Below are 25,150 nucleotides of genomic sequence, written 5' to 3' on the forward strand. Positions count from 1 at the left end.
CGGACTACTTGGATTTTTCTTCAGCACAACTTGTACCAACCCGACCTCTCGTAATCAACCCCCGTCCCCCCAAATGCCTGCGTAAAAACGAAAAAAAAAAAAAAAAAAAAAAAAAAAAAAAAAAAAGGAAAAAAGAAATACCCTCCAGGTATTGACATTGTGTGCGGTCCTGTGACGTGATTTGAACGAAGTTAATCGGCAAAGTTACCCGCTCGTTTCATTGATAACTGTTGCGCTTGAGACGGCCGGAGTAGTGTGAGCTTCCGTTCCGGAAATAGGGGTGCATGCAGGCCTGCTTCGCCGAGAGCCGGTGGGCGGGGTCGTACTCGAGTAGGGCCTCCAGCAGCTCGAGACCAGCAGGCTCCATGCCGGGGACAATCGACACATCGGGGCGTTTCCACTTGGGGAAAGTGGCCTTGTAATCGGGGAATGAAGTAACATCGGGCCAGATCTCTTCGTCGGGGGTGCCGAGGACACTGTAGAATGAAAAACACGTTTAGTGATTGGTCAATCACCAAGAGAAAAGAAGTGTCTACCGGAAGATCTTGAAGATTTCGTCGATCTCCGAGTCACCAGGGAATAATGGCTTGCGGGTGTACATCTCGGCGAAAATAGCGCCTACGGACCACATATCGACACCAGTAGAATACTGGCGGCCCCCAAGCAGAATCTCGGGGCAGCGATACCACAGCGTAACGACCTGAGATAGAATGTGCCGGTGAGCTGAGATGCAGTCCGTTTCAAGAATACCGGTGCTTACCTCATGGGTGTAAGTCCGTAGCGGGACACCGAAGGCTCTTGCCAGACCAAAATCGGCCAGCTTCAGGTTACCATCACGGTCAATGAGCAAGTTCTGGGGCTTCAGATCACGGTGCAGGATGCGGCGACTATGGCAGTAGCGGATACCCTCAACCAGCTGGGCCATAAACTTCTTAACCATAGCATCGCCTAGTCCTAGGGTTGCCATCGACGTAGACTCATGGGGAAGAGGCTTACCACGACCACCCTCGCTAGCCGGTAGAGCTTCCATGTATTTCTTCAGATCGAGATCGAGGAACTCAAAGACGAGGTAGAGACTGTGGCCGTCGGCATGGACGATGTTGAGCAATTGGACAATGTTGGGGTCCTGCATTTCTTTGAGTAGTGAGATCTCGCGGATGGCTGTGCTAGGAACACCCTCATCTTCGGCCTCCAGTCTGATTTTTTTCAGAGCGACAATACGGCAAGGATGGTTCAGCTCGCGGGCCTTGTAGACGACGCCATACGTGCCTACAGACAAAAAGACGCGTGAGCTGAGTTCCGATAAGAGCGTATCAACAAGACCAAAAACCGCGTCAAATGCCCGTACCTTCGCCGACTTTCTCGATTTTCTGGTAGTTCTCCATGGGAAATTCGACGTCTGATACTATTCTGGACTTGGTCATATCAACAAAACGAGAGCCGAGAAAATTGGATTGACGCAAGTGGGATGGAAGGTGGGAGGAATGAGGGAGAAGCAAGGAGGAGAGAAGACACGTGAAACTAACAAAACTCACATATAGTCAAGCATTGATCTTCGAGACCACAAAACAAGTCAAGGAAGGTCTTGAGACTACTCGACATTAGAATGGACCTTCATCGCCCCAACCAAGCGCAAGATCGCCCCGCGAAGAAAAATAGACCGACCGCCTTCGCGGAACGGTACCTAGACATGTTGCTACCGCAAAGAATTCCATTGCCTGACAACTGCCTTGAGAAAATGCGAACGCGCTCAAGCATTTCGGAACAATCTTTGTCTCGTCATTGTCACGGGCAGCATTGGGATCGGTAGTCCTCTAGACTTTACTCTATTTACTTTTGCGATTTCTGACTCCCAAACGAATGTGGAAAATGCGTTGTGATTGAATATATATCTCCTGTGACCGTTCATCACCCGTTAGCCAATAATGTGAGGCACATTCACCAAACCACCAACACCACGAGATTCACACCAGCACCATCATGGACTGCTAACAGAGTGCTGAGATTGAAAAGCTAACTACGTGATTGACTCTCATGGTAAAAATGAGACTGAGTACCTAGCCACCTATGTCTGCTAGTCTATAAAAGCCTCCAAGAATTGGTGGACATGCTATTGCCCAGATACTCAAGTTTTCCCCACGATCAGGATGGATGCCCCTAACAGAACGCCAGACCGGGAAAAAGAAGGAGAACAACAACACAGTGCATTGCCAATCGTTTGTGAAAAAAACAATTCGCAGGAAGCTTCTGGTCATATCCCTCCACTGGTAAGTATGGCGGCTCAGCTTCCAATGCTCTTGCTGACCGTTGCAGCTCTCTCCCTCGCAACAGGAAGCAGAAACAAGACATACCTTGGCGACCAAGCCCTTTCAACCTATTTTGAAGGTGCTAGCAGACCTCGAACGCGACGATCCCAAGCTCGCCTTTCCAGCAGGTCGAATTGTCGGACTCTATCGACGCCTATGGGAGTCGTGCGTGTCCAAACACATCGATGGCCAGAAGCCAGAGCAGAGCAATCAGATCTTGAAGGAGGCTAGCAGGCACCTGACTAAAGAGAGGGATGGGCTTCAGCTGCGCCACGACAAGCAGCTGTCTCGGCTGCGCTTCATTGAGCAGGCACTGGAATCATCTCGGGGTCGACTGACTTGCGTACTTGATGATTTCGACCCCCAGTCCAGACTCAATCTACATGTACCAGGGTTCTTGGACAACGCAAGAGAAGGGTGAAGGGTTGCATATTCATGATTACTTTTCCAACTTGGCAATAATATGACAACATTGTAATTGAGAGAGAATTACCGCATGGAAAGCAGCGTACATCTGGAATAGCATAGCCTTCGTGGAATGTTCTGCGAATAATCCCGCATGTTCTAGTGTCGCTTTTATTAACCAAGTACATTATAAACAAAAAAAGTATTGATCCAGTGACAATGTGGGCAGTGTAGCTAGCGGAGAAAGCGTCGATTAACTCGGCCGTCCCGCATTGTATCACGACAGCTACCCGAAGTAGATGTCGCCAGCTCTTACAGACCACCAAACCTTCTCCTTGGAGACCGCTTCAACAATGTTTGAGGAGTGTTGTCGTCTTTTATTCTGCTTCGAATGGCCCTCTGGATGCAATCGTTTCTTGCTAGATCCAGCGATCTCTTCAAACTGAAGATTTTCAGTCTGGGATTGACCACAAGTGCATCAACAATCGAGGAATGCCCACCCTTGACCGCCAACATCAATGGATCCTCAGACCATCGATTCCTGATGTTGACATCAATTTGATCATGGCGTAATAGTGCCTGGACCATCTCCAAGTCACCGCCACGGGCGGCCATGCAGAGAGCAGTGTCGTGAGTTGCGATCGTGCTTTCATTGATGTTCAGACGTGCGCCTTGCTGCACTAAGAGTCTTACCACATCGAGATGGCCATGTGCAACCGCTCGACAAATAGGCGGATCTATTAAATCCATTCCATTAATCTCTACGCCCGCCATACTCAGTAGACAAGTAACCGTGTTCATGCGTCCGTGATATGCGGCAACGGAAATTGGAGAGTGGCCTGCAACACAGATATTCGGATCGATCCCTGGCACCGCAAGCAGCCGTCGTAGGAGCACGGTATCCAACCTGGTCGCGGCGTGGTGTAGAGATGTAGGTGGCGTTTCAAATCTTCCGCGGCCTCCGACAAAATTAACGTTGATGTCTCTCTCGGCCAACAGCCTGTCGGTTATCTCGTCGCATGACGAGTAAGTCGACAGCCAAAGTGGCGTATTGCCATTTTTGTCTTTGCAGTTCACTTTAGCACGGGGGTGACTTAGGAGCAAATTGACCATTTCCAAGCGTTTGTTTTGAACGGCGAGATGGAGCGCCGTAGAGCCTTTCCGGTTCTGGATGTCCAAATCCAGATTTTTTTGCCTGAGAAGTCTTTTGACAGCCTCTACTGACCCATAGGCCACTGCTTGGTGAAGAGGTAGCTCAGCCTCTATTTGGTACCAAGAAACACCTTGGCCATCGGATCGTTTGAAAAAATCATTTCCATCACGGGTCTATTGAAGCGACATGCCCAGTCCCATGGCGAGTGGCCCGAATCGTCCTGTAGATCAGGGTCGCTGCCACTAGAAAGTAGCAGATGCACGAACCCTATTCTGCCTGTGAAGACTGCTAGGTGGAACGCCGTTCGGCCGTGTTTGTGCTTGACGTCCACCTGGACGTTGGGTTGTTCTAGAACGCCCTTGACGGCGGAAAAGGTTCCGTAGTGGATGGCATACCACAGGGCGCTCTCCCGCGCTTGATTTTGAATGTTGATGTCTAGGTCTCGATGATTGAGCAAGAGTTCGCGCACACCAGCGGAAGAGTATTTCAGCGCCCGCATTAAAGGAGTTTTGCCTCGGTAAAAGGCATTGATGTTGGCGTTGTGCTGGAGCAAAGCCTCCGCAAGACCAACGTTGTCGTATTTGACGGCCAGGTGCAACAGATTGCTGTTCTGAAATTTGATATTGTATTTCCAGATGCTGGGCTGCAGTTTAAAATCGAAGTCTTTGCATGATTTTGCGAGGGCAAATAATGCACTACCGTCCAAATACGACACAATCCACAGCAAAAGCTCGTTGGGCAGCTCTGTAAGGTTTCGCTGTAATGTATTAGCTCATCGGTAAAATCAGCAAGAAATTGAAACAGACCATGATTGGACAGGATTGGAGCTAGGAAGCAAATGAAATGTAAATGAGGGTGAGGTCTGAAAGTTGGGCGCCTTATATATCTCGCCTCAGCTAAATTCTGTGGTCAGCTAGAAGTGTAGCCCGTCACTCCGCTGAGGCGCGAGCAATCGCACGGCAGCATCAAAGCCTTGACAAGAATGTTTGGGCGGCGTTGAAGAATCTCTGGAGTCTAGCTCCCGGGAACGCCAAATCAGTTCCTGGTTATGTCGATAGCCTGGAAACCGAATCTATCTTGGTACCCACTTTCATCTAGCGCCATAAGAGTAGATCATAACCTATCACGCACTTCCGAATTCCATAGGCAACCCAGAATTTCACCCAGCATATGTCGACTTTGCTGCTCACCGCAGTAGCCAGTCTGTTCGCCACTGCCTGGTCACCGCGAAGGACAGTCACAAGTGCAGCTGATTGCAGCAGTGATCTGGAATGATATCCCTTCTCGCAGGCCACTGATTGGCTGTATAGTGGCGCATACTGCGTGTGAATGCATTCTTCGACGTACCGACTGTTTCAAGGAAGTGCTCCATGCCAGCCACGCAGCCATGTAGGTAAGGTGCCCACGCGATGGCATATAAAGCTGGCGAGGGAACGCCGCAGTGATTGCCCAACACCACCACTATCCGAAGCATTTTCTGCCTTTGACGACAACCTAAATAACTACCATGCTGCCTTGGAATCCGTTTCTTGTTTGTGAGATAGAGGTCAGCCCCAATGGCGGTCCTGGCTCCTGTTGCGGGATGACGAAAAAAGGCGAGCCATGCAAGAACTCGATCAAAGTTGAATACAACAAGACCGGCCATCAAAAGTTGACCACTCTTGCTAGAGAACCGTTTGACTTGTCAACGTTGCAGTCGAAGCTCTGTGATGCCGCCAGAGACTTCCTCTGCGCAAGACGGCACCGGCAACGGCAGGCCGACCAAGTTGGCCAGCAGTGGTATGAAGCCGCCGTCCGCAACCAGGCGCGAATGGCTTCTCCATCAGTCATTGCACATCCGGGCCAGCGTCAGACGTTGTCAGCCTGCAGCCGCCGCCCTGCATCAGACAACACTGACCCGTCACCTCGCTGGCTCAGACAAGACCCGCCGGTGCGCCTGTCAACAAACCCCGAGCCAGTGCAGCCATTCAATCCATTTGTGACTTCGGCAATGCTGCGGACGAACAGTGTTCCATGGCGCGTTTCGCCAGTCCAACCGGCTATTCTGGTGTCGGTCGCTAATATCTGGGCTAGTTTCCAAGAATTGACGCTCCAGAGTCTCACCCCGAGTGAAGAGGTCGACACCATCCACTGTGTGTTCTGCCTGACCAAGGATGAAGAGTATGCAAAGGAGCGCATGATCTTGCGTTGTCGTCAGTGCCGAGCGCTCTCTCATCTGTCCTGCGCGGAAGAATGGTTGGAAAAGTGAGATACAGGCTTTAGCCCCTCATGCTGTGTGTGGTAAGTGTGGATGACTTTATTTCTGCGACGACCAAGATACTGATGACCACAGTCGAAATGAAGGAGCCCTCGAGGCATTACTCCGCCCGTTAGTAGCAAAGGCGGACAACATGTGGCCATTTGATGCTAGATATAAACCAGGGATAGGTAATCAAAAAGTCAGCTGCTCACTGTTTCTAGTGTCTAGTTTAAACCCAGGTCCAGCCCTTACGTTAGCTTTTCGACATTAAAATATGACGGCTTGATGTTTGTTTCTGCCTGGCTAGGCAGTTTTTAAGTAAATCTCGAGAACAATCCCATTGTGGGTGGCTGGTTTCCTCTAAAGACCTCCCAGCTTCAGCCCCCGCCAAGGACAGAAAAGCCCTCGAAAAGAAAAGCCCGAGGCCCCATACCCAGCAGCAGTCGATTCAACCCCAAAACTCAAACGTCGCCACCGTCTCAGTACCTTCTTCAATAGGTTCAGCCGAAACCAAGATAACCATTGACCTCTCCATTCCTTTTTCATACTGGGGCCATACTGTGGCTAGTCCACAAGTCTCACAACTACTATCCAGTCAGATTCCATCTAGCATCCCAGGGCGTTCGCATACATTCAACACTGCGACCCGTCTGGCACGGATCCTTGTTGATTTCTTTTCAATTCCTTTCCTTATCCTATCCATTCGACGAGGAGGCCCAGACGTAAAACTATCAACGGCGATACCGGTTATCAACAGCTCATATAGGCGAAGTGATGCAGAAGATAACGGGCAGGGAGAATATCCCATTTCCAAATGGCACTTGCATATCCGCGGGGTCGCTTTTGGAATAAACTTGATGCTAAGCTTTAGCAAGCTTTTCAAGGCGGTGAGAAAGAGGGGTTATGGAGCGGTCGGGGCAAATGGTGGCTTGAGGGTCCAATAACTAATAGACCCACTTGCTGACAACTTGTGAATAGGAGCACACAGCCGTTTGGTGAATGTGCCCAGCTTAGCCTCCCAAGTAGCGGCCCAACCTGAATCCCGATTGACTTCTCTCATACCAATATTTATGCTCCTAACTCTTCCTACGGCGCTACAATAATTAAGTTTTACACGCACGGGTGGATACAGCTTTGTTAAGTTAATCATACTTCTGACAAAGCTGAAAGTAGGGGGCAATGTTTAACGGGTAACTGCATTCAATCGCATTACTTGAAGATAGTGGTAACATGTTCACCACTCAGCAGACAGCATACATGCCATGTTCCAAGACGGGTAACACTTAATCTTCTCGTATTTCTATCAGAGAACCAGTATAAACAAGTAGCTCATCTTTTAAGCTCATGGCATGTACTTATGACTTCCGCAAGCCGTCAATATGGCCCTGGTGCAAAATACCAAGTCGAACAAGCTTTGTTGAAATATAAGGCTGACACTAGAGCCAAGGGCTAGGGAGTTTTCCATTGCTCGTCTCACCGATGTTCCAGAGCTTAGCTTCCTTGAAGAACGCAATGTTAGTCCCACATCTATCCTTTGGCCAACATAGTATTGACCTGATCAAAGATATGATAGGTTTGTGAGTCCGTTAATGGAGTTGCTTATACCAGTGCTAACGAAGCAAACATCCTGCGTCTTCCACCCCCAATGGTTGACGTGCCGTAATATCTAAGAATTGGTGGCAAAGACCCTTATTAATGTCTTCAGTGTTTCAACAGGGCTGAAGCAAAGGGACAAACATGATCAACTCCAGAATACCCCGTGACTAGCTGTGTCGGTATCCTATTTATCCGTCTCTTTTACATAGCTACCATGGCGATAAAAATAACCAAAACTCGCAACTACTAGTGACATTTTATATTTAGCAAACCCCATGTTAAGATTCGGTAAGAGGCACATTCATCTGAAATCAAAATCACAAATGCAAATCCATGCAACCAATTCCAACATATTATCGTATGTTGCTGTTGCGGCTCTTAGTCCTTTTGGCCTATGATATCTCTTATGAATCATTATTGATAGCCTGTAAATTGTGTCTTAAGTGGTGGCCAGTTCCCGGAAAGGATCCCTCAATCATTTCGCCATGTGGCTGGCACGCTGCTCTGCCCAGGCCTTGTCAATGGCACATTCAGCCATTCGCTTTAACTCCGTAATGAAGTCGGCGACCATCTTGAAGCGCACAAGCTCATGGTCTGGCAGTTTACGTGAAAATACACGCTCCATCATGATAGTGGCAACCTTTAGTCGGTTCAAATCTTCGTGTGAATGTGGGTCCAGTGGGGTTTGAAGGATGCTGCAGAAGATGGTGAGTAGCGCGGACATGGGGTAGAATATGAGTGTCCTAGAACAGTTAGCTTTGACCTGTGGACAGTATAAGCCCACTTACCAGAATACCCCATCGACCACCACATGTTCTGCCGCCTCGAGGTAACAGAGACTGGATCGACTAGCCTCTACCGAAAGAGCCATACTCGAACTCACTCCATCCACAATGCCACTTTGCCCTTCCATCCATGATTTACACCTACCACTTGCTTGGTGAATAATAGCCATGCAAAAATGATAATTTAGCCGCAGCAAGACACTGTGCATACCCATATTGGGATCAGATGTCTCTAGAGAAAATGACATGGTTGGACGCCATGTCGGAGGAACCGAAAGACGCCACTCTTCAAGCTCGTCATCTAGTTCCCGAATTGACTTGAGGAGCTCGGCGTCGGATTTTCGAAGACTGCTCACTGAATAGAGCTCTCTGTGCACGCGAGCCTTGATTATGCTCAGACGTAGGTCAAAGGGGAAGACTGGTCCCAGGAACGGTGCATCCTCGTCTTCCACGTCCAGGAATGCTCGTTCGAGGTAGCCTGGTGGCAGTGTCAGGTCACAGTTTTCATCGCTGATAGTAGGCGGCTGGTCAGTGCGGAGCGAGATATCTTTGTCCATTGTGTAGCAGATCCAGAATAAGTTTCGTAGTTGTTGGTCCTTTTGCTGGCGGCGTTTATCAAACGAGTAGGCCTGGCCGTCCGGTATGTTCCCACCAAGCACAAAAATCAATCGTGCTGTGATTCCGGCATAGTAATTTGTTGCCTGCATATTTCCAGCCGATAGTTCAATGAGAGTCTAGTCACCAGTCAGTTGCCAAAGTAGCATATACAAATTGAGGGGCTAACTTACCAAAATGGTGAGAGCCTGGGCACAGTCCAGACTAGGACTTTCTTGAAGTACTTGAGGCATCTAAAACTGTGCTCTCGTAGCAAGTAGATCATGGTCAACTGGAGTCATTTTCAAGGCGGCAACCATTTCCTTCACAGGAGGAAGGCGGGAAACGAAGGTAATAAAGGCAATGACACAGACTCGCGCACTAGCTTGTCCATAGCCGAAGGTTGGACCCGGATGTTTGTAAGCTGTTCTGATGGTCTCATCAAAGAGTTCAAAATCTATGATGGGAAAGATGCGTCGCATCACCTTCGAGGCCTTGAATGCCTCGAGGTGGACCTGCAAGACCCAGAAGTCAGGTAATTCGAATGGTTTGAGAGCATTCATATTCATCATAAGGGTATTGAAACTCTGGCAGCGCTCTTTTTCCCCTGGTGCTCGCGCTGGGCTGAGTCTGTCAATTGGGATACTTTGCCCTGTACGAGCTTCAATCCATGCCCGACCTTCAGGGAAAAGAAATGGCGTGCCATTAAGTAGGCTGATGACGCCCAATTCTTTTCCTGCGAAATGAACGCGAGCTGATGACGAGTCTGGGGGCTGATGGGTGCTGAGGGAATTGCTGGCCGTTGTACTGGCCTGAGGAGATTGAGACGTATCCTCACATTCTGTTCGGTGTCAATGAGAACTTTGTTAAATAATTCCTGAATAGTAGTGTACCTGATGTTTGATTTGGCGTCAAATTCCCTGCTATCAGCCGCTCAATGCGGCTAATTCGCTCCGACAGCCGTGTGACTTTGGGGCAACTATATTGGTCAGACACAAGTATAGGAAGTGCAAAGGGAAGAGGAGGTGACTGACCCCTCATCATCACCACCTTTCCTTTTTCTGTGCACTACTCGATCGAACGTGCAAGGGATATTATGGCGGCTGCACCAAATACACTGCGGAACCGCTGCGTCGCATTTAATCTTGGCGACATTAGCGGCGGAATAGGCTAGAGGCTAGAGGGTCATAAGATATACCTTTCGCTTGTAGCATGAATCACAAGCATGGGTGGCCTTCTTACGGGGTTCATCTGCATTCAAATAATCCATTGGAATGATGTCTACAGGACTTGATGCTCAGAGAGGGGAACTCCACTGTATCCCGCGCTTACAAAGATACAAATGCGAGTCGATCAGCTACTCGGGCCCTTTCAATGCTTAGCTAAGCTAGTCGCACCAGACACCTTTGGTGTTGGGGCTCCGGTTTTAGACCATACTTTCGGGCCCTATTTTGGTGCCTAACCATACTTTTCACCCACCTCGTAAAACGTTAATTTTCGTAGCATTTTGGTACAGCAAATTACTGCCATAAAATATTGCATTCAAAAGAGCATTGAACTTGTCAGCCTTGTCAGAGTCCTCCAAAGCAAAGCGAGAGTGGATGTGAAACGCCAGCAGCGGACCTTGCCTTTTCCTAGTGCAAAGTTGACAAGCTTTCTCGAAGCCTTTTTAGGGTTGGAACCTCGTGGAAAGATCAGCCCGCGGGGGAGCATCCGAATTCTGCGGCCACATTACCCGTGTTTCGGATGGAAGGGCTGCATGACTGGTCTAACAAACGGCAGAAGCGAACTTAGATAAATCAGCCGAGAGCGAGGGTGGACTGAGGACTGATGGTCGAAAGAGTTAATTCTCTAGATTATAGTTACATATCTGTCGAATATTGCTTATGATTGTCGTGGTTAAATCAATGCTGCAAAAAGTGACAATTTCCAACGGTCAACTGTGGTCATCGGTAACTGGTGGGCCCTACCGGGGTGTTCATGCTTGAACGACAATCAGATCGTCTTCAGCCGATAAGTCGTCGAGGCATACGATCTCTACCGCCTAGCCTGAACATATATCAAGGGTTTGAGCCTTGTCTGAAGGATCAAATACAATCATGGTTCTCACAAGCAACGAGAAGCGCGCCTCTTCAGACAACAGTGCCGTGAGGCATTGGCAGCCCATTTTAGTATGATACGAAACTACAGTAACTCGCGTCAGATGACTGACTCGGCCTTGTCGTCGCTCCCAGCCAAGTCCGGCTACAGCCATCGGCTGGGGATGGATACGCTTGGTCGGTGACGGAATCCAAAAAGAGCCTGTTGCAGTGCTACCGTGGAGCTAAAGCAAGATTCAAAACAAATGCCTCACCTGATTTTCTGATGAGGCATTTTGATATTACAGTTCCTAATAGTTATCAAGCCGACAGAGCTTCTTTAATCGTCTCTCCGCTTCCTATCTCGCAGAAAGTTACGCTAAACAGTCGAGTTATAGGCCCTTAGAATCAGGGAACTTCTTTTTTCTTAAAAAAAAAGCAATTTTTCGGTTATGAAATGTGCCAAGTGAAGTCGATTCTGGATAAGCTAAATCCGGTGCAGCGGTTTAGGGGGGCAAAATGTGTTTCCAAATCAGTGCAGCAGGAGTAAGCCAATACGCACTGCCGCACACATGTATTGGCTGCCATCTGGCAACTATATCCCCACTGTGCCCTATCCTTTCCTTATAACTCCAGCCTGGTATTAAGTGCATAAATCATTAACTTTTATTAGTAGGTCATAACCAAATACCGAACAGGCTTCGAAACGGCTAGCTCGGGCACCACGACCAGAATCGCACTGCATACTTTTGAGCCCTTGCACAGCCTGGTCTGGCCTGGGCTATCTGTGACTTGATCTACCTTGAGAGTGGCGAGAGGGTCTCCACTGGACGGATATGAGACTCAACTTAACAGTTACCCGCATCAATCCAGGTTCTCGCAAGCTCAACAGGCTTCTCGACGAATGATCAACGCGGGCGGTGATACTGTACTTCTGGGACACCTTGCTAACACCAGGCTGCTTCTGGGGATTTCCCTGTCAGCCCTTCACTGCGATCAAGGGGTTATACCATTTCTTATTTCGGATTATTGCAGTGGAGGATAAGGTACTCCGTACTTTAATTAGAAATTAGGGTTGGCAGCTGTTACTAGCGGAAAGATTAAGAGTCTAGTGCACGGTGCACCTGGCCTACAACCATAAAGTACTTTAATTTTACCGGCTTACTCTAACCCCCAAGATGGCGACTGGGATCAGGCCTGAGAATAGTTAGTCTTTTTGCTGCATACCATACTATACTGGTCTAGTATCAGTACTCGGGCCCTTCCAATGCTTAGCTAAGCTAGTCGCCCCAGACACCTTCGGTGTTGGGGCTCCGGTTTTAGACCATACTTTCGGGCCCGATTTTGGTGCCTAACCATACTTTTCACCCGCCTAGTAAAACGTCAATTTTCGTAGCATTTTTGTATAGCAAATTACTGCCATAAATACTGCATTCGAAGAGCACTGCCTGAGGTATTTAAAAAAAGCAAGTCAGAATGCATTGCATCTAATATTGGTAGGATATTCGCAGTATTCCTCGGCGTACATGCATTTCCCAGCCTTTTCTCTCTCTTTATTTTCTCCAGCTTTATCTCCACATTCCTCGCTTTCTCGATGGACTCGATTCAGGCATCGGCAGCGGTGGCATTGGTGGCGGCGGCGGCGGCGTATCCAGGCTGGCATTCACCCTCGCAAGAAGCTCTGCTGGCATAGGGTTCTTGGCCGCTTTCTTAGCTAGCGATATCGCCTTCTTCTCAGCCTGATCTCTCTCCTTTTGCTCTCGCTTACGTATATCCTTATTTGCATCGCCTTTTGTGAGTGGTCCAACTATCCTGATCTGCCGGCCAGAGGGCCTCGTCGTCCGATTGTGGGTATGGGTAAGAAGAAGCTGATTGTCGGCACGGAACTGGGCAAGGCCCTCCGTCGAATTTCCTATACTAAAGGTTAGATACACGTAAAATAACGGCGAGGAAGCGAGAAACCTACCGCAGTACTACAAATAAGCGTAGACCGGTGTAAAACTCTCTCCACGATAGATAGGAAGCTCTTTAGACGACGTCTCTCTCCGTCCTCGCGATGAATTCTCTCCTTAGCACTCTCATTATTCCTCTTCCTTATTGACGTGGCCGTCCGCTAAAGGGTAGCTAAACGGCGTCGAGCAGCGGCGATATCATTGAGAAGCTTCTGAGACGTCGATCTCGTGTCTAGAACGTCTCGCGGCGGTGACATAGTGATAGAGCTAGCGAGCTCGCGGTCTTGAGCTTCATGTCCGTCTCCATCTCTATCAGGAAAGCCGTCGACCCATATATCATTAGTCTCATCATTAGCATCTCTGATCTCTTGCTCCATGGCTAATTGCGCATCAATAGGGACGATTCCAGTAAGGCGAAAACCTTCCTTAATAACATGCTCCGAGAGAGCATCCATCACCTCCCGAACCTTGACGATTTCGCGAAAAAATCGACTTTCCGGGATACCGAGCCACCCCATTGGACGGTCTCGACGTTATTTCTCCGATACAGCGCTTTATACCGTTGAAATGGATCCGAATCGAGGGGCTGGCATATATGAGAGACATGCGGCCGGAAGGCGTACGGAACAATGCGATTTTCCCAGCATTTCAGGATGAATTCAGGCGTACAGTGAGACTTATGACCGTCGAAAAGAAGAAGGCGATAACCTCGGCAGTGTACCCGGTCTTCTTCTTCGCGTATCGTCTTTATCTCTCGTCGAATCGCTGCATCTTGGCCGTGTCGACGGCGACCGCCATGGCCACGAGCTTCCGCTATTTCATCGTCGCTTTCGGCGTATTTATGGCGATAGACTCGGTGGTTTGTGGCCTCGATAAATGAGTCTAGCCATTCTAATGCTGTGGTATAAGACGAATAGCCCTTCGGTGTCGGTTTTATCGTCCAATCATCAGGCATTTCGTCAATATACCAGCATTCCTGATGATACTGAGCTTTCACTAGAAACCACGGCGGCGTCTTCCAACCATCGGCAGCAATGCATTCAATAGCGGTAATACTCCCGCCATGGGCCCCAGTTGCAGTGAAGCTAATAGGTGAAGCAGATACCACTTTTTGAGCCTTTCCTTCGCTGATTCGGAAGCCGGTTTCATCCATATTATAGATGTCCTTCTGTCGAAACCCATACTGCTTAATACACTGCTCTAGGCGGTCATACCACATCTCCGTAAGACCTACGTCCTCGGCACCCATTCGCTTCGGGTCCTTCGGCTTCTGCTTAATAAAATGGAGGTGGGGTGTAAGCTTTGGCAGTCGCTTAGTGAATGCGAGGCCCCAGCCATGCCAAAGAGGCTTCCGGTCCGGGTTTGATCGATGAATAATGTCATCGGCGCACTGCTGTATCGATGCTGCCGTCGGGGGGCGGGGGGCCGCAGCTATCCATAAAGATAATCCAGTCAAGCAATGCTTTTTCTTGGACCGAGTCCAATGCCTTATTGGTGGCAGGTCGGCCAATTGCTGACCCGGCACCCCGAATACGGCCTAGCAGGGTCTGGTAACTAACGTCGAATTCCCTTGCCAATGGTTTGATCTTCGGCTCATTACGGTCATGGTAAGCGGCCAATGCATTGGCGATTTTGAGCTCATTTTCATCCGACATGGTAGCGAGAAATGGTCGAAAATAAGCTATTTCATGGAGATATTAGCGGGAAAACGTCATGCTAAGGCCAATATTAGATGCATTGCGTTCTGATTTGCTTACATTAAATAGCTGAGGCAATGCTCTTTGGAATGCAATATTTATGGCAGTAATTTGCTATACAAAAATGCTACGAAAATTGACGTTTTACGAGGTGGGTGAAAAGTATGGTTAGGCACCAAAATAGGGCCCGAAAGTATGGTCTAAAACCGGAGCCCCAACACCGAAGGTGTCTGGGGCGACTAGCTTAGCTAAGCATTGGAAGGGCCCGAGTATAGTATCCTATCAAGACCAGTGGGGGGCAATAAGACCGCTAGACTAAAAATGCACCATGGGCAAAATTTCTAGTTGTTACCGTCATTTATTCCTTTGACATATCATATCCCCTTCGCTGTCACTTGCTTGTCAGTTTAGCGTCCTTTTTCTGCCTCAAACAACGCAAACGCCCCACATAACAAAAAGGACGAAAGAAAAGAGATTATTCAGGTGTGCGCACAATAATGCTAAAATTAATAGGGTTCACCCAGATTGATACTTTCCGTGGGTTTTTATGCCTAGATTTAATCTTTCTTTTACATACTCAACATGATTTCGCCCGTTAAAGTTGACTGCTCATTTGATTTACAGTACTTATGGCCACATATGCGTTAACTTTGTCCACGATATGCCTAATAATCAAGCCAACGTTGAGTATTTTCCCTCAATTCCCACCCTTGTGAGCAGGCACTAGGCCCTCTCGTGTCGATAAGCACAGCAGCAGAGGTAGACGTCGCTTGGTAATGTTCCCCATGATCTATTAAGGTGTTCCCGTATTCCGAGATGCCAGTTCAACCTCCAATTTGTTGATCTGTTCTTCGAGATCCCGAGCCCGTCGCTCCGCCACCTGAAGGCATTGATTTTGGTATTAAATCTGGGCTTTGAGTCCTATCCGTTCATCCTTCCCCATTCGTAGCATACCCCGTATATTGTGATTCGTAGCAAGCAGTTCGTGATTCATATTAAGTAGCTTGGTGTATTCGGCGTGGATTTGGCTCATTATCTTCTCTGCTCGTGAACTGACGTGGTGCGCTCCCTGTTCTGTAAAGCGAGGATTCGTCGCCTCTCACGCAAGCTTTGGGGCTTGTTCGCGGGCGGGACTGAATGAGGGTTTGGTGGAGGGACAGCGATCGAAAAGCTCAGTCTTTGTTCTCTGGGGAGGCATGTTGGCGTATTGACGTCTGTAAGACGATTGAGTGCAATGTGTATTCTGAAAAAATTGGAGGTTGAAGACGTATAGAATAGAATAGCTTTTATACGAGTTACGCACAACATTTATATACACTAAAGGAAGGATGCACGATAGACGCCAGAGAGTTTCCAGGGATCAGTCCAAAGCCCCTAGGAGCAAAATAGCTGTTCCCCGGTGCTTTAGGGTTGAGTGTCAAGGATATAGATGAAGCATGCGGAACGGATGGAGATATGATCCGCACGGGACCCACATGGTGTACATGGGTTCCCCTGAACGCGAGGAAGCTACCTTTCTTTTGCTTCCTCGCGCTACGTCTTGTATCTAGAGTCAACTATAGTTGTTCTTAATATTGATTGTTCATCTTGAAACACTATCCACCTCTATGTATACGTGAGACCCTCCCATTGAGACCCGGGAGCTCATGCGTATCGGGGAGCCATAGCAGTGCTTCTGGGGACGGTTCCTGCATTTCTGGAGACGAGCCAGCTGGTCTCCAGGATCTCTGATTTCGTCGGGACCAGGAAGAACCCACAGAAACCAGAAAAACTCCTTACTTTTTCCTTTCTCTTATTCTTGGCTTCTATTTCTGGAAATTTATGCCTACGAATTCTTGCGCTTAGACCGGGAAAGAATCGAACTAGATGGACGGAACCGGTCAAGATGGTTCGCATAACTTGATTCCATGGCGTGCCCGTGCTCACAACAGACTAGATAATGACTTCGACCTCGACCTTCACGCAATCTGGCGAGAGTCTTCTTGTATACCAGCACCACCTCCATGTCTTTGCGCAGATCACGAAAATGATGGGCTAGATTTTCCGAATGCATCGAAGTCTGTGGTACGCGAGGGATCCCCTTTGGTTGAATGTTTTTCTTCCACCCCAACGACGATAACCAGTCGGGCTTCAATTGGACGGGTCCAGATCCTCTGTCGTTCGCCACTCAAGCTGATGATCTTTTCCTTTACATGTCAGCTTTCTTTCTTTTTGAAGAGGTCTACTGCGTGGAGTTGAAGCTTGTGAGATTTCATCACTTAACCGGCGAGACAGTGGGTGAGCATCTGTTCTCCTGCCCCGTGTTCAAACGGCCATGGGAAATCTACGCTATGTGCGTGGACAGATCCTGGAAATCATATCACCAGCCACTGTAGAAGCGATACCTCCCTTCTTCCCATTGTCTTCGTGGCCGCGCACACAACCTCTACCGTATTCCGATCACTCTACTCTGTCCCTGTTAGCGACACTACTCACGACGCCATCCCTGAATCCGTCTTTTTTTGTACATAATCTCCTGGAAAACTATAACTGAATAAGATGCAATTCGTGTGACAGTACTCGTGTTTCCATTGTTTGTCCGAAAGACGTCCGCAAGTCGTCAGTAGTCACGTAATTGCAATATGTTTGTACAGTAGATCAAGTGTCTTTTATACAGAGAATGATAGAATACTTTCGCTTAGTCCAGCCTTTCGCAAGCTGAGTATAAACCAGGACTACATGTAACATGAATGAGTAGGAGGATTTCTTATTACATGTAGCTTGAACGTCACTAGTGCCAGTACTTTTTGCTCTGCCGCGCTCGGCAGTTCTCCACGGATAGGAATTGCAGAAGTTTTAATCTCGGCGGTTCGCCGTTCGCCCTCTAATTGGTGCCCAGATAGACGCCGCACCATTACAGTATTGCCCCCAGAATCAGGCGAAACCCTATTCTTTCCAGAGCTTCTTCGGTCTGAATTCATTTTTATATACACACACACACGCTTTCTTTCCCAGCGCCCCACTCAGAATGCGCTAATCTAACTTTGGCTAGCTGAGGTACCTTCCTTGAGGCGTAGCACCGTATTATTGGCTGCGGGGGAATCTGAGACCCAGCGATCCGGACTAGACTGTCCTTGTGGGTCTCTAGGAAAGAAAACGTGTGTGTCTGGGGGTAAACTGTTTCCGAAATCCTCCGTAGCCTCCAAGGCCAGAACTTAGGAGAAAGTGAACCTTTCCTTGCTTTATGCGCAATTCTATCTGTCCGTATAAACAGCAAATTGATATCCATAGCAGCATCCAGATATAAACATGCACAAAACACAGAGTTTCCTCAAATCTCCCGGGTCTTCTAGAGGGAAAAAGTCAAGAGCATGCTTCTTCGGTGGCGTCCGTGACTCTCTGCTGCTGCGAAGATACCGATCTCTTGTCGTTCTAATTTCTGGAAAGCGTTTGGTTAGAATTATGAAAGCAGGAGATGGAGACATCAAGGCATACATCAAAGCTGCGCCATGCACACATTGAAGAGCCAAACTGTTGGCGACAAGACCATCCCATAGCGACGAGATTGCTAGCGGAGTAGGCTCGAGCTCGTAGCCATTATGCAGCAATATAAGAGTGAAAAGACATTTGGTATAACACCACTGTCGAGAGAGCGCCATTGCTTAGCGTTGAGATCTTCCAGGTTCAGAAGCAGGTTGCGAAGGCGTTCCGCGACTCCAACAATTTGGGTATTCCGAGATGCTGTGTCCTGAATCATGTCTAGACATCTTTGTCTTGGGGGTGAATGACTGGTCTTGGTTCGGTACATGGATAAATGTTACCATGATTGACCCCTCTCTTGGAGATAACGGTTCTCTGAAGTGAAATGGATCGGCATTGTCGGACGAGATCACTTGAATTTTGGGTCAAGCGATGAGGGGCTACTTTGTGGGAGAATATGTGGGAGGATATCACGGAGAAGATGTGGAGTAGGACGGGAGCAAGTATTTATGTATTTCTTCACCCACGATGTCACATCCAGGTCAAATGTTCTTCCACGAAGTGCACTAGTGTGGTACGTGCAGCGACCAGACCTGGGAGTTCAGGGTGATTCCAGGAGCTGTTTCACTCCCAAGAATCGGACGCGTTTTGCGAGGCCGTCGACCAATGATCTCAGATGCTCTGTGTTAAAGGCCATCAAACCTGGTGTTGTAAAACTTCAAATCGACGACTCTGGAAATACCATAGCACCAGCAAATCGTACGTAGCTTGTAAGACTATCCACCATCACTACCACGACACCTGCATTCCTATTGACGGCTCTATCAGTAGTAGGAACACCTGCTTTGGCCCTGGGAGTCTTTTTGCTCCCGGAGGCCACTGGTGCGGTTTCTGGGAGCAAAGAAGCTGCTTCTAGGAGCCACGTAGCCCCCAGGAAACCCGATGTAGCTTCTGGGGTCTGCTATCCCCACCTCGGGGAATCAAAGCGGCGTTCCTGTTTGACAACTTGTTGATCCCTGGAGGCGTAGGTGTGCCTTCTGGGAGTGGTCCAATGACGCAAATTTGTGAGCAGGGTTGGTGAAGGTGTTTTGTGAGAGCTTTCCGCAGTCTCGGAAGGCAGGTTATTGACTCTAGGACCCTAAAGTAAGCTCCCAGGGCTCCACAGCTCCCAGATCTGGTCAATGTATTCCCAGAGCCAGTTTCGTATTCAGTCAGGAACGTAAAGTGAAGATGCCGGGGTAGACCTCGCTTTCCTAGAGATTAGAAATAACTCCAGGAGCTAAACAGCATTTCCTAGGGTAAAAATGGCTCCGAGAAATGCTTCTGAGATTCCCAGGGTTCACATACTGATTCCCAGAGTAAGTTAACAAGCACACGAGTTTGTCAGTCTCACGCCAGCACGCTAGTTGCGATTTTCTGCCAATAATCTCCGCCCTTTCTGACACGGCTCCCCTGAGATGAATCGGTGTGTTCTCTGGTCACGCCGTTAGGTATGATGAAAGAAGAAACTGAATCTACTAGCGCATTTAGCGCTATGTCATTGTCAAATTAAGTGAAGCAGCCAGTATCTTTTGGCTAAGGTCAAGTGGTGCCCAGCACTTGCAAAAATGAACTGTCGCCTTGTACTCTGGATTTTTACAATCAGGATCTCATTTCTTGCTAAGCTTGCTCCAAAAATCTATATCAATGCTACAACCACAGTTGCTGATCACGATGCCGAGTGTCGGTCACGTGCACTCACGTGTGATTGGCAGTCGCTTGTTCTATTTGCATCTTACCTCGCCTGCACTCTACGATCACCCACGCAGAGTGGAGAGTCGTGCCGACCGGCGAAGCGGTGCAGAGGTGGACGGGTCTCGTGGTAAATGAGACCCTGCAAGTCTGGTTGAGCGACGGGGCCCACCATCGGGAGATGATTCACTTGCTGCGAGGACGGAATGTGTTTCGGCATCCGATGAGGTGATTGGTAAAGGGCGAATCAAGGCATCTAGGGCACCTTCGTTTCGGCTGCGGTCATCAGTATCTTGGTCGTCTCAGAAATAAGGTCATCCACACTTACCACACACAGCATGACGTGCCAAACCCTGTATCTCGCTTTTCCAACCATTCTTCGGCGCACGACAGATGACAGAGCGATGTGCACTGACCGCAGTGCAAGATCACGCTCTCGTCCGCATGGTCTTCATCCTCGGTCTGGCAGAACACACAGTAGATGCCGTCGACGTGGATGCTATCGACCGCTTGGCTCGGCCTGAGACTCTGCAGCGTCAAGTCTTGGACACCCGCCCGGATATTAGTTGCCGATGAGAGGATGGCTGGTCGGGTCGGCGAAACGCGCCATGGAACACTGTTCGTCCGCAGCATTGCAGAAGTCACAAATGGATTGAATGGCTGCACTGGCTCGGGGTTGGTTGAAAGCCGCACCGGCGGGTTTTGTCTGAGCCTGTGAGGAGGTGACGGGCCAGTGTTGTCTGATGCAGGGCGTCGCCTGGAGGCTGACGATGTCTGACGCTGGCCTGGATGTACAACAACTGATGGAGAGGCCATTCTGGAGCCATGTGGTACTCGCGCCTGGTTGCGGACGGCAGCTTCATACCACTGCTGGCCAACTTGGTCGGCCTGCCGTTGCCGGTGCCATCTCGCGCAGAGGAAGTCTCTGGCGATATCACAGAGCTTCGACTGCAACGATAACAAGTCAAACGGCTCTCTGGCGAGAGTGGTCAACTTTTGATGGCCGATCTTGGTGTCTTCAACTTTGATCGAGTTCTTGCATGGCTCGCCTTTTTTCGTCATCCCGCAACAGGAGCCAGGACCGCCATTGGGGCTGACCTCTATCTCACAAACCAGAAACGGATTCCAAGGCAGCATGGTAGTTATTGAGGTGGTCGTCAAAGACAGAAAATGCTTCGGATAGTGGTGGTGTTGGGCAATCACTGCGGCGTTCCCTCGCCGCCAGCTTTATATGCCATCGCGTGGGCTCCTTACCTACATGGCTGCGTGGCTGGCATGGAACACTTCCTTGAAACAGTCGGTACGTCGAAGAATGCATTCACACGCAGTATGCGCCGTATACAGCCGGTCAGTGGCCTGCATGAAGGGATATCATTCCAGACCACTACTACAATCAGCTGCACTTGTGGTTGTAGACCACCGTGACCAGGCAGTGGTGAACAGACTGGCTACTGCGGTAGGCAGCGAAGTCGACAAATGCTGCGTTAAATTCTGCGTTGCCTACGGAATTTCGAAGTGAGTGATACGTTGTGATTTATTCTTATGGCACTAGATGCAAGATGTGGGTACGTGGAGATAGATTCGGTTCCTCATGAACACACTACCAGGAACAGTTTTGGCGTTCCCAGGAGCTAGACTCCAGAGATTCTCCAACTCCGCCTTAACATTGTTGTCAAGGCTTCGTTGCTGCCGTCTGCTTGCTACGCACCTCTCAGCGGAGTGACAGACTACACTCCTAGCTGACTATGGAATTTGGCTGAGGTGAGTATATAAAGGCCTCCCATATCCTACTTTCACATCTCTCACCTCACCCCCATCTACATTTCCTTTGCTCAATCCGCTGTCCCATCATGGTCTGTTCAATTCGTTCTTACGGAGTTTACCGATGAGCTAATACATTACAGCCAAACATCAGAGACCTGCCCAACGAGCTTTTGCTGTGGATTGTGTCGTATTTGGACGGTAGTGCATTATTTGCCCTTGCAAAATCATGCAAAGACTTTGATTTTAAACTGCAGCCCAGCATCTGGAAATACAACATCAAATTTCAGAACAGCAATCTTTTGCACTTGGCCGTCAAATACGACAACATTGGTCTTGCGGAGGCTTTGCTCCAGCACAACGCCAACGTCAATGCATTTTACCGAGGCAAAACTCCTTTAATGAGGGCGCTCAAATACTCTTCCGCTGCTGTGCGGGACCTCTTGCTCAGTCGTGGAGACCTAGACATCAACATTCAAAATCAAGCGCGGGAGAGCGCCCTGTGGTATGCTATCCACTACGGAACCTTTTCCACTATCAAGAGCGTTCTAGAACAGGTCACCGTCAGAGTGGACGTCAAGCACAAACACGGCCGAACGGCGTTCCACCTAGCAGTCTTCACAGGCAGAATAGGGTTCGTGCATCTGTTACTTTCTAGTGGCAGCGACCCTGATCTACAAGATGATTCAGGCCGCTCGCCATAGGACTGGGCGTGTCGCTTCAATAGAACCGTGATGGAAACGATTTTTTCAAATAATTCGATGGCCGAGGTGTTTCTTGGTACCCAATCATCACAAGAAGCTGATCTACCTCTTCACCAAGCAGTGGCCTATGGATCGGTAGATGCTGTCAAACGACTTCTCAGACAAAAAATTCTGGATTTGGACATCCGGAGCCGGAAAGGCTCTATGGCGCTCCATCTCGCGTTCAAAACAAACGCTTAGAGATGGTCAATTTGCTCCTATGTCACCCCCGCGCTAACGTGAACTGCAAAGACAAAGATGGCAATACACGACTATGGCTATCGACTTACTGGTCCTGCGACGAGATCGCCGAAAGGCTGTTGGCCGAGAAAGACATTAACGTTAACTTTGTAGGAGGCCGCGGAAAGTCCGAGACGCCGTCTACATCTCTCCATCACGCCGCGGCCAGATTGGATACCGTGCTCCTACGACGGCTGCTTGCGGTGCCAGGGATCGGGATCGATCAGAAACTTTGTGCTTGACGGCTCCGTCGGGCGAGTTGTGGACCAGAGCGGACATGATGACTGCAAAAAGCGGGGATATGAGCTCAATGTAGGTGACATTATTCTCAGTGTGAGTAGTGACGGCCCCGAGAATTTGCTCTCGGGGCTCATAACCTGTTATAGTCCTGTGGTATTGTGTTGGTTGTGATTCTGAGAGTATTCAGGAGTCTATATATACATATGAGGTCCAAGTTGATCTTCAATCAACATGCTTCTTCGTATAGACACTTCGGGAATTATTTCCGACAGTGCGGCTTTCTTCCAGATCTGCACCAGCCTCATATCACAACAGCCCGCCCCTCAGTCACCGATTCCTCTGGTCCCAACCTCTCGTTGGGCTCTTAGCAATGTTTCTAAGAGCTTAACGAATTTGTTGACGGGAAATAGAGAAGTTTTGCCTGCTATGGTGACCTTAGCTCTGCTTTATGTGTATTGAGGTGTGCATATCCATTACGAGGCAAAACTTATCATCAACAAGACTCAAATATTACTAGCTAGACTTATGGTTGTCAATCCAGTGAATACTCTTAGTCTAGCTGGACTTATTTCTTCCCAGAGCCCGAGGGAGTAGTATAGGTCGAGCCCCCCTGTCCATTGTTGTAGTAGGTGCTCCCATTGGGGTTAGAGTAGCAATAAGAGCCGTTTCTAGAAATGATGGTCAATGCATGGGATAGAAAAGTCAAGCCTAGGTAGCTGGTCCATCTTACGAGTTCGAATAGTGGTAGTTGTTCGAATTCGAGACGCTGGAGCCGTAGTCGCGGGAGCAATAGTGATTACCCTGTTCCTTTGTCATTACCACACCAAATACTTCTTAATTAGTACGTAATATGGAAGAGGGTTCACGGCAGATCATGAAGTACGAGGAACGAGACAGGACTTGAAGGCTTGTTGTGACATACCTGGCTGTTCATGCCAGAGCTGGTGATGTTGTATCCCTTGTTGGAAGACATGTTGGCAGAATACGGACAGAGAATAATTATCAAGGTAGCTGTCAATAGTGTAGGTAGATGGAAAAGGAGGGGGAAAGAGGATATTCCAGGACGAGGGGTAATTTGGGTGGATCGTCGGCGCCGGGGGCAAAGTGGTTTCTCGATTTTGATTCGACGATCTGAGGAGCGGTACTCCAGAGTGGCGTACCACAACTAGACGAGTCTCATTCGACAACGCGTCTCCCAATACGTTTTGCGTGTTCAAAATCGGTTCCGCATTCTCTCCAAAATACGGAGGTTCCGCTCTTTCTTCCACTTCCTTACATATTTCTGAATCAGCTTCTTGACCAGCTCGACGACATGTTAGCATCACGAAAGGTGGGTTATTGCTTCATTCCGAGTAGTTTGAATCGGCGCTTGCAACTAATAATCTTATTCACCGCGCGTCTTCACCCGTCGAGGCGGACCAGAAGAAACCGACGGAGAAGGCCCGTACAAGACCCAACCCAAAGAGGGCCGTCAAAAAAGATGTTGGGACTTGCTCAATGGACAAGAAGCAGATTGGAGACCGCGTCAAAGCAGCACTGGCTTTGAACAAGTACGCGCTCAACCGGACAGTCATAAATGTAAGTCACAGCATCGTTTCTACCCAATCTAATCTAACACTTGACAGCTCCAAATAGACACGGCATTCTTCCGCACCTTCTTCGTTGATAATGATAAGCTCAGCAAACCAGTATCAATCACCCCTACGGAGTTCGACGACACTTCCCCCGTGGTCGTCGTAGAATTCAGCCATCACCAAGCAGCCGAGTTGCTCGGGGTTAGCAAGGTGAAGGGAGGAAATAGGCTAAGTACAACGCACCTGGCGGCTATGTGTGTTGTATTTTATCCCGGCAGAGGCACAGCCAAGATCTGGCTGTCCGTGTAGCGTTCGGTCTTCTTTTCAGGCAGCTTTCATGATACAAAACGCATAGAAAGCCACTATATTTTCTAACTAGAAAGATGGTGGCAGCAAAGGGTTCAATTTGGTTTGTCTGATTAAGATCGAGATGCTCATGTGATTTTTCGAAACAAAAAAACGGAGCCGTTCATTCATAGATTTCGCATGTTTTTAGCGAAGTTGAAGCAGAATGCATGATAAAGATTCTGTCCTCATATTGTGTATGAGCTTCTTGAGATTGTCACCACATTGGCGGTGGAAGGGGATCTCTTTTCA

The 25,150-nt window shown here is 48.8% G+C and overlaps 4 protein-coding genes across 4 annotated transcripts; all 4 read right to left on the minus strand.

Moving 5' to 3' along the window:
* Window positions 1-217: 217 nt before the first annotated feature.
* Window positions 218-1,385, minus strand: N7446_012454 (cyclin-dependent kinase; the record flags this gene model as incomplete). The annotated part of the gene is made up of 4 exons (XM_058521196.1): window positions 218-476; window positions 537-700; window positions 761-1,269; window positions 1,349-1,385. The coding sequence occupies 4 exons, from the start codon at window positions 1,383-1,385 to the stop codon at window positions 218-220; spliced, it is 969 nt and encodes a 322-aa protein (XP_058366562.1).
* A 6,789-nt stretch (window positions 1,386-8,174) lies between these two features.
* Window positions 8,175-9,641, minus strand: N7446_012455 (fungal specific transcription factor domain-containing protein; the record flags this gene model as incomplete). The annotated part of the gene is made up of 4 exons (XM_058521197.1): window positions 8,175-8,442; window positions 8,488-9,218; window positions 9,273-9,332; window positions 9,408-9,641. 4 exons carry the CDS (start codon window positions 9,639-9,641, stop codon window positions 8,175-8,177), a joined length of 1,293 nt encoding a protein of 430 aa, XP_058366563.1.
* Window positions 9,642-13,269: 3,628 nt separating this feature from the next.
* Window positions 13,270-13,626, minus strand: N7446_012456 (uncharacterized protein; the record flags this gene model as incomplete). Its single annotated transcript, XM_058521198.1, has 1 exon — window positions 13,270-13,626. One exon carries the CDS (start codon window positions 13,624-13,626, stop codon window positions 13,270-13,272), a length of 357 nt encoding a protein of 118 aa, XP_058366564.1.
* Window positions 13,627-23,544: 9,918 nt separating this feature from the next.
* On the minus strand, window positions 23,545-23,952 carry N7446_012457 (uncharacterized protein; the record flags this gene model as incomplete). Its single annotated transcript, XM_058521199.1, has 3 exons — window positions 23,545-23,647; window positions 23,710-23,780; window positions 23,902-23,952. 3 exons carry the CDS (start codon window positions 23,950-23,952, stop codon window positions 23,545-23,547), a joined length of 225 nt encoding a protein of 74 aa, XP_058366565.1.
* Window positions 23,953-25,150: the final 1,198 nt, after the last annotated feature.

This window comes from Penicillium canescens, assembly GCF_028828765.1.
Source record: "Penicillium canescens strain IBT 15451 chromosome Unknown utg000010l_segment0_segment0, whole genome shotgun sequence".
NCBI lineage: Eukaryota > Fungi > Ascomycota > Eurotiomycetes > Eurotiales > Aspergillaceae > Penicillium > Penicillium canescens.